At 40.3% G+C, this 10021-nt stretch overlaps 1 protein-coding gene and 1 pseudogene across 2 annotated transcripts; one reads left to right on the top strand and one right to left on the bottom strand.

Moving 5' to 3' along the window:
* Positions 1–302: 302 nt before the first annotated feature.
* On the top strand, positions 303–1344 carry LOC143555375 (uncharacterized; annotated as a pseudogene). The gene is made up of 2 exons (XR_013139191.1): positions 303–589; positions 787–1344. The product of XR_013139191.1 is annotated as an uncharacterized LOC143555375 (transcript).
* A 2101-nt stretch (positions 1345–3445) lies between these two features.
* Positions 3446–3889, bottom strand: LOC143555374 (putative E3 ubiquitin-protein ligase XERICO). Its single transcript, XM_077044940.1, has one exon. The coding sequence runs from the start codon at positions 3887–3889 to the stop codon at positions 3446–3448; it is 444 nt and encodes a 147-aa protein (XP_076901055.1).
* Positions 3890–10021: the final 6132 nt, after the last annotated feature.

The following is a 10021-nucleotide window of genomic DNA, read 5'->3' as shown; positions in this document are numbered from 1 at the left end:
ACATGGAGTAGCCAGTTGCAAAAAATTCGAAAAAAGTACTAAAATTGCGTAGTTGATAAAACCACATGTACTAAAATGACACTTAACTCTTAATAAATAGTAAACGAGCCGAGTTCGGAGCTTAAAAAAGAAAGACTGATCAAGCCAGAGTCAAACTCAAGCTTAAGCTCAAGTTTTGTGAAGTATCAAACGCAACCCCTTTCACCAGGTAGCATTTGCAATTATGTGTCTGCACCCCAACACTTCCGATCTGCAGAACCACCACCAGTCCATAAACATAAACCCTACTTCTAACAAACAACATGACCGAATCAATGGGCGAGGAAGAGGAGAGATGGAACCACAAGAAACAATCAGTCATCGATGAAATCTCCAACAGATTAATCACAGGAGACCTCCCAGCCAAAATTCAAGCCGCCCGGGAGATTCGGAGCATCATCCGTAACCGTACTTCATCCGGCAAGGTTCGGGCCAAGTTCGGAGCTGCTGGAGTTATCCAGCCGCTTGTTCTTATGTTATGCTCCCAATCTCATGACGCCCGTCAAGTTTCGCTTCTCGCCATTCTTAACCTTGCCTCTAGAAACCAACGGTGAGTCATGAGTGATTTGGATTTTATATTTATTGTGTTTGTTTTATTATGAGAAACTTTGTCAAGTAAGGGCTTCTGAATTTTGTGGTTAGGTTAGAATCATGAATTGAAGTTTGGAAATTCATAGAATTGTGCTTTTTTGAGCAGCCCAAGGTTATATAATATCTAACAGTTTCATCCAACACATTAACTTACAGAAACAAGGAACAAATAGTCACATGTGGGGCGATCCCGCCATTAGTAAAGCTTCTCAAGTTCCAAAACACAACCTACCTAAGAGACTTAGCCACAGCTGCAATCTTAACATTATCATCCGCACCAAACAACAAACCAGCATTATCCAAATCCGGAGCCATCCCGCTTCTAATCCAAATCCTAAGCTGTGGCACCGTTCAAGGCCGAGTAGACGCAGTCACCGCCCTCCACAACCTATATACCACTATACCCAGGAACCGCCCATACTTCTAGAACCTTCCGCCGCTCCACCGCTCATCAACCTCCTCAAAGAATGCAAAAAACACTCCAACTTTGCCAACAAAACAGTCGCCTTAGTTGCAACAATATCCAGATCACCCCAAGGCATGCTCGCGATAACAAAAGCCGAAGAGGGGATATTAACGTTAGTGGAAACAATCGAGGACGGATCCTTGGTTAGCACGCATCATGCGGTTAGTGTACTGCTCGAGTTATGTATGAGCGAGAGAAGTAAGTATCGGGAACTTATTCTTAACGAGGGTGCGATCCCGGGTCTGTGATAGAAGCCGGAATCGAGATGGCTAATCTCCCAATATATTGACCCTTTGAGCGGGTTAGACTCCAAAGAAATAATAGAGTGAACGAGACATTGTTTTATCAATTTTCTTCTCAATATTAAACATAACAATAATGCCTTATATAGGCTTACAAACTTGAAGAGATAAACATGCAAGTGCAATAACTAAGGAGAACATGGACTAATAAGAAACTACCCACTAACTTAAATACTAAGATAAACATAAAAATGAGGAACAACCGCATGGAAATGTGAACGTGGAAATCAAATTATGAATTGCATGAAATGTGGAGTATGTTTGTGTGAATCATGCATGTATCAGTCTGTTGCGGTTAACCGTGGACGGGACCCGTGAAGCTCAGAACAAGGCCCGGTTGCTACTAGACCTGCTAAGGGAGACTAGTACTGAAAAGAGAGTGAGCTCGTCGGTTTGGAAAAGATGGTTCATGAAATGGTGGCACGGGTTGACGGGTCTGAGAAAACGGTTGAAACCGCGAAGATGTTGTTGCAGGATGTGGTTCAGAGAAGTTCAAACACGGGTTCATCTTGTAGACCCTGAAAGGAGTTGATTTTGATTAACCTTGTTATAGGAACGAATAGTGATATTGTAATGGGAATACGATATGTGCAAACATGGCACCCTTTTTGACTTGTAAACTGATGTAGCATATGCTTTGTGATGAGGGATTCTTATTAACTGAATCCAAGGATCAGTTTGTAATTTACTAAATTAGCACACCGTTAAACTTCTTTTTGTGTGTTTGTATATAGATACTTGAGTGATAGTGTAAAATTTTCTTACTTGAAGAATGATAAGGAGAAATTCTTTTGAGTCTATCGTTTGCACGAGTCGAGTCCAATTTTGAGCTATGCTCTTTTAACTTGTGAGAAACCGTAGCTCGTCAGTAGTTTTCAAAACACAAGCTCAACTCTTTTTTCTTTATTGGATAATTTATACCACCCGAGCTTGATAAATATTAGGCTCATTTAGACTCGTGGACTTGCTTGAGTTCGATAAGTGAAACTCGGGTTTAGACGCTTTTAATAAACGAGCCTATTCTCAACCTCAGGGTCAAGCTCGTTAAATCCAGCGTGATTTGAACTTTTAGTGAGCTGATCTCAAAACATTTTATGAGCGAGGCGGCTCGTTTACACATTTAGTCCACGTCTTGTTTACACACTTGGTCCATGCTCTTTATTTATGGAGTTTCATGTGTGCAGTAGGTGAAGCACAATATCTTAACCGAACACTTGAAGGAGTCTGCGTCTCTGTTGGATCGAGGTCAGTTTTGGTCAGACCGGAACAAGTGGAGTTAGAAACACGGTTGGGTTGGACTTTGGAGTGACAGGTACATTAATAATGAGTGTGTGAAGGTGAAGCAGAGTTGGTTATTCATACATGATCTGGAAATCATGAAGTGTGATGTACATTATTCAAGCAATTGCAGCAAAACATAGGTAGGTAATTTGGGTCGGTTCATGTTCTCCTGAAACATTTTTGAAATACAAAAGTTCACCATCTTCCCACGAATGAAGTAGGCGAGAAGGTGAAAACCCAACAACAATGGCCGAATTTGGATTCAGATACTTCACCCAAATGCAATATCAAGTTGGAATCAAATCAATAATATTTTAAACAGATGACTAACGTCCATGTGATCAAGTGGCCATCAGGCATTTTTTGGTTATTAAAATCTAGCTTATGAAGTTAGTAACCACTTGTTTCCTCCAAAAACCGGTTTCAAATCAAACCAGAATCCGATTCATCTCCAATCCTTAACCCGACGGTCAGCACCCTTTGATACTAAACATTCATACAACTATCAAACACAGAAACAACAACATGAAATATCCAGTGAAAGCTAACAGCTTCTCAGGTACACACAGCACCGGAAACCTTAAACACAAAAGCAACAAACATCCATCGAAAACTAACAGTTTCTCAGGTACAAACAGCACCGGAAACCTTACACATTTACTATATACAAAGCAGGCAAATTTCGAGTCGACGACACCAGCACTACTTCAACACCGGTCACTAGAAACCACCAAAAAACCGACAACTAAACTACCAAAAACCAACCTCACATTGGGCAAGTATTCTCTTCAATCTCCTTGGGCACCATCATCTGGTTCCTGCAAAGCGGGCACGTCACATTCCACAACTTCAACCATTTCTCAACACAAGTTTTATGAAACACATGCCCACACGCGAGCCGGTTGATCTCTGCGTTTGGGTCAAACTCAACCAAACAAACCGAGCACTCTTGTTTGGTTTGACGACACAGCAAGTCGTAAAGGAAAGACGGCGTTTGGCTCCTGAACTCCTCCATGTATGTTTCCGAAGGGGTCCCTCTGCATTCAACCGATTCTGTTAATGTATCTTCGGCTGATGCTACGTGGATGCCGATCACGTGAAGGATCGAGCGCACGAGCTCTTTCATGATGGATATTGAGATGGCGGTGTTGACGAGAATGACGCAGAGGACGCCTGCATCGGATGGGGTTTGGTATGGTGAAAGACCCATGATAATATTGTTCTTGTTAACCTGTATACATGACAAAGGTAGTTTCTTTCATGATATTTATATACTTGTAATCGGGTTCGATTTTTATGTTTTTAAATTACTTGGATTATTATTACCTTTTAACACGCAAAAATCTTGAAACAAAATTTGATGTTCTTCAAACTGATTTGGTCTGCAAAGATGTCCAAAATCACAAGATTAGACACAATTAGTTCATGGATTCATCAGATTCAAAGATTTTAATAAATGTTTTTTAGAACCTAAATTAGTTAAATTAGGCAAAGTAAAATTAGACATCCAGATTTTTTTTTAACAGATTTGAAAGGAAATAACTAAATTAATATGAATGTGATGCTCAAAATTGGTTAAATTAGAATAGAATAAACATACACAAAAGGTGTTTAGATCAACCCAAATAATTAAAGTATTAGAATAAATATACTAGATTTTCATGAAAAATGAAAAGGAAAAATTAATAATAAAGTTTGGAGAAGAGATCCAGATTCAAGAAACAAGAATATGATGAAATAAAGAGGTGAGATCTGTAACACTTAAGGAGAAAATAAGGAAGATACAGATATGCATACCTAGAGGCAGAAAAGAGCAGAGTGAGGTTGAGTTGTTTGTGTTTGAATAGGAATAAATAGAATTGAAGTGGTGGTTAATGGTTTAATTTAATAAGAAGAAAAGAAAAGAAAAGAAAAGTGAGGAGAAGAGAGGATAGGGGAACAAGGGTATGGATGAAAATGATGATGATGGGCAACATCAACTACACCGCCTGATCTCAGTACTCTCTTTTCTATTTATATATAAAAAGCCTAATGGAGGAAAAAAAGAAAAAAGAAAGTTGGGAAGCTGCAACCCTTAATTAGCCCTTAATCATAAAAATAAAAGTCTCAAAATAAAACATCAACCCCTTAGTAGCCGTTAATCCCCAAATTTTCTTTTGTGATGGTTTTACATTCTAACTAATAATTGACGGTTGAAATTTGGTATTAGTGCTCAAATCCGAATATTGTTGATTGGTTAGATTTAACGGGTAGGGATGGGCAATGCTACCTAGTACCGTTATCAAACTTTTATGAAAATTAGGATAAGTACCGGTATAGTATCGAGCTCATCATTACCTAATGATTACCTGCATTCCAGCAGAGTCAAGGCGACGTTTATAAAAAATAAAATACAATATGAGTGCCACATGACGTATTTCTAGTCTTCTTCGGCCTTTTCTTCCTGCATATGTTTATTATTAGATACAGTATAAAAATACCAATTTCGACAAGATAGATCTCTCTCTCTCTCTTCTCTCGTACAATCCCAAACAGTCACAACCACCACCACTCCTCCTCCCCCTCCGGCCAAACGGTCACAACCACCACCACCCTCCGGCCTCTCTCAGGCCAACACCCCCGTACACAACCACCAAAATTCTCTCAGGTGAGTGACAGTTGCATCTCCGTACACAAACACCAAACAGTCAAAACCTCTCTCAGGCAAACACCCCCGTACCACCACCAAACGGTCACAACCACCACCACCCTCCGGCCTCTCTCAGGCCAACACCCCCGTACAGGCCGCCACTCCTCATCCGGCCATTCTCTGGCCAACACCTCACGTTTCTATCTCCGGCCAATTTTGGGTAGCCCAACAAAATTTTCACAGAATATTCCACCCACACCGGCCACCGACATTACGGAATACACCAAAACCTCACCGTGTTCTTCAACCTCTGTTTTAACAAACCCCGAACCCAGATTCGGTGGTAGTGAGAGTTTTCCGGTGAGTGACAGTTGCATCTCCGGCGGCTTCCAGTTGGTCTAGTGGACTGCTTGATTAGTTACGCGGGTTTACAGATCCGGCATCTTCTCCGGCTGGAAAATCCGGCTTGCGGCAACCCCACAGATTACCCCAGATTATTGCTTTCTTCCCTTACCTTCCGTTGTGTTGTTATTATTATTATTATTTTCAGTATTATTATTATTACTATTATTACAACCCACTATTATTAGTACTATTATTATTATTATTATTACTACCTAATAATAATAATTATAATTATTATTATTATTATTATTATTATCGAGTGCCATATTGCTTGCATTTGTGTGATTAGTTGCAACCATAGAGCGTAGGAACCATGACTATTACTTGAGACCATGTCCTGAAACGAGGGGTGTAGGAAAGAGTAAAGATAGGGAGCGTATATTGCGTTTGGCTTCTTGGAATGTAGGAACATTAAATGGTAAGTTGCTAGAATTGGTAGATGTGCTTAAAAGACGTAGGGTTCAGATAGCATGCCTCCAGGAGACTAAGTGGAAAGGACATAGAGGGGCTGAGTGTAATGGGTATAAGTTGTGGTACTCGGGGTCTGATGGAGCTAGGAATGGAGTGGGGTTTCTAGTGGCTAAGGAAATACACACTAGTGTGGTGGAGGTGATAAGACATAATGACAGGATTATGGTGTTGAAATTAGTACTAGGAGAGGAAGTAGTGGCAGTAGTCTCCGCCTACGCGCCTCATGTAGGCCTAGGGGATCAGGAAAAGAGAGATTTTTGGGATTGCCTAGACGCAGTGGTAGGGGGCTTACCTAGGGGGGAGAGGATTTGCGTAGGAGGTGACTTTAATGGACACATTGGTAAGGCTAACGATGGTTTTCAAGCCGTACATGGGGGTTTCGGTTTTGGTGATAGGAATGAGACCGGAACAGATCTTCTAGAGTTTGCGGTGGCACATGACCTAGGTATTATAAATTCTTATTTTAGGAAACAAGATTCTCATTTAATCACTTTTAGCAGTGGCGGACGCGACAGGCAAATTGACTACCTTTTGATGAGGCAAGGAGACCGACGTTGGTGGAAGGACTGCAAAGTCATTCCTGGGGAGGCAGTTGTGACTCAACATCGACTACTAGTGACTGATATAGCCTTCAGAAATAAGCTGACTGTTCGAGAGAAGAAAGGTACACCGAGAATTCGATGGGGAAAATTGAAGGACGAAAATCTCCTACTGTTTAAGGATAAACTCATACTGCATACGCGGGCTCGACTAAATGGGGACTCAACTCATATATGGGAAGCTATGGAGACAAAGATCATCCAAGTAGCAAAGAAGACTCTCGGGGTCACAACAGGAAAGACAAGTGGGCATAAGGAGTCTTGGTGGTGGAATGACGCAGTGCAAGACAAGATAGGAGACAAACAAGGATGTTTTAGGGAGCTAATGAGGTGCACGAATGAGGAGGAACGAGTGGAATTGAGGGACAACTACAAAACGGCCAAGATAGAGGCGAAGAAGGCAGTGGCGGAAGCAAAGAAGGCGGCCTTTAAACGGATGTATGAAAGTCTAGAAACAAAAGAGGGGGAACATGCTATGTTTAAGATTGCCAAAGCCAGGGAGCGTAGAAGGCAAGATCTAGGACCGGTGAGGTTCATAAAGGATACAGATGGGCATGTACTGGTCAAGGAGCAGGACATCAAGCTAAGATGGCAAACCTACTTCCACAATCTTTTTAACAATGGGAGAGCTTACCAAGAAGAACATGACAACACAAACTTTCAACGACAACAATCGAATAACTGCTACTGCCGACGGATCACACGAGAGGAGGTGAAGGATGCACTTAGGAGGATGGGAAGGTCTAAGGCGGTTGGCCCAGACAACATACCCATCGAGGTGTGGAAGTGTCTGGGGGAGGAAGGAGTCATGTGGTTAACTACTCTGTTCAATAGTATTCTCAAATCAGGTAAGATGCCAGACCAGTGGAGGAGCAGCGTTTTAGTTCCTATCTATAAGAACAAAGGAGACGCCCAATGTTGTGGTAACTACCGAGGAATCAAACTACTAAGTCATACTACGAAGCTATGGGAAAGAGTGATTGAGGTTAGACTTAGACGAGAAACTCAGGTTACGGTCAACCAATTTGGCTTCATGCCGGGGCGTTCCACCACTGAGGCAATACACCTTATAAGAAGATTAATGGAAAAGTATAGGGAGAAGAAGCGTGATCTACATATGGTGTTTATTGACCTAGAAAAAGCCTACGACAGTGTGCCACGACAGGTGCTCTGGGAGTGCTTGGAGGGTAGAAGAGTGCCAAGGAAATACATAGAGATAATTATGGATATGTATACCAGGAGTGAAACAAGTGTCCGTGCGCCAGTGGGGGATACTGATTTCTTTCCTGTAGAGGTAGGTCTTCACCAGGGGTCAGCGTTGAGCCCGTTTCTTTTTGCAGTAGTCTTGGATGAGTTGTCAAAGTCGATTCAGGGGACTCTCCCGTGGTGCATGATGTTCGCAGACGATATTGTGTTACTTGCTGAGAAAAAACAAGATCTAAACATGAGGCTTGAGGAGTGGCGAACAGCCTTAGAGACAAAAGGTTTAAAGATTAGCCGATCTAAGACGGAGTACCTCCACTGTGATTTTGGTGGGATAAACGACAATGAAGACGCACAGATCACAATTGAAGGGCAGGTGGTCCCACAGGTAACGAAGTTCAAGTATTTAGGATCATTTGTACAGAGCGATGGGGAATTAGACAGTGATGTGACCCACCGAGTTCAGGTATGATGGTGTAGATGGAAAGCAGCCACAGGTATATTGTGCGACAAGAGTTTCCCGACTAAACTAAAGGGAAAATTCTATAGGGTGGCAGTTAGACCTGCAATTCTATATGGAACAGATTGTTGGGCCATCAAGAAGGCACAAGTGCGGAAGATGGAGGTAGCAGAAATGAGAATGCTACGTTGGATGTGTGGGCACACAAGGCTACACCGAATAAGAAACGTTGTGTTTCGCGAGAGATTTGGGGTGGCGAACATAGCAGACAAGATAAGAGAGTGGAGACTGAGATGGTTTGGACATGTAAAGAGAAGACAGATGACGAATCCTGTTAGATCAGTAGAAAACATTACTATAGAGGGGAGGAGGGGTAGAGGACGACCGAAATTGACTTGGGATGAGAGGATTAGGCATGATTTGATAGACCTAAACCTCTCCGAGGACATGGTTGAGGATAGGAATTCGTGGAGAAGTAGAATTAAAGTTAAGGATTTTTAGAGAGAATTGAATACCTTAGGGCTTAGACTTTACTTATTTAGGTCACATACCATAATGGTATTTCCCTTACATATATTATTATTATTATAATTATTATTAGCTTTTATATAGCTGTTAAACTGTGAACTTATTATCAATATTATTATAATTAGTAGTAGTTTTTATATAACTGTTAAACTTTGATTTCCTTTATTTTGCTTCATACACATGTACTTAGAGCCGATGGTCTCTCTGGAAGCCACCTCTTTATTCCTTTGGATAGAGGTACGGTGTGCCTACATCCTACCCTCCCCAGACCCTACTTATAGCTTTGCTGTCGATGGGATTTCACTGGACATGATTGATTGATTGATTGATATTTTAAATACATTGATTTTAAATTATTCACTTTTTTCAAGAAAATTTGTAATATAGTCATGTAACTTTTGTTTACAAATAATAAATAAAAGTTTTTATTTCATGTAAATACATTAATATTAACTTATTCACTTTTTCAAGGAAATTAATATATTTTTGAAATGCAGTTTTATATTAATTTTTATATATTTTGATTTTCTTAATTTGTTATTTTAATACATTTTCTAAAATACACAAAAATTTAATAATTTTATGTATTGATATTTTTCATATACTGTATAGTGCATGAGTTCTAAACAAGTATTAGGAACAATAAAAAGCCAATTTTACAACTATCTCTCCATCTAGATAAACATTGTCTCTAATCACACCCTCATCTCTCTCATCATACCTTTAGAAATAATAACAAATACAATTGGTGATTGTGATTGTAATATCCTGACCTAAGGAGGATTATACATCAGGATTCAACACGAGTATTCATCACACATGATACTATTAAAAGCGATAATATTTATTTAAATTTATTCATTTCATGTCATAAGTACATTAAGTATGTCATAAACAAAAGAGATAAACAACAAATGACATTTAGGTCCCTTGATAACCTAACGGTATAACTATGTGGTCTTCACTTGAATCAAATCATCTAAGAGGGTGTTTGTATTTCTAAAAAAGGTATGTGTAGACTTTTTTAACTGCGTCGTGCAGAACACG

Source organism: Bidens hawaiensis, unplaced genomic scaffold, assembly GCF_021521415.1.
Source record: "Bidens hawaiensis isolate Kalapana, Puna unplaced genomic scaffold, B.hawaiensis_p1.1 tig00018057_1, whole genome shotgun sequence".
Lineage (NCBI taxonomy): Eukaryota > Viridiplantae > Streptophyta > Magnoliopsida > Asterales > Asteraceae > Bidens > Bidens hawaiensis.
The sequence above is the reverse complement of the archived record's forward strand: the minus strand, read 5'-3'. Positions and strand labels throughout refer to the sequence as shown.

Coding starts and splice junctions, on each gene's coding strand:
- LOC143555374 (XM_077044940.1), bottom strand. CDS start 3,889: ATGGGTCTTTCACCATACCAAACCCCATCCGATGCAGGCGTCCTCTGC.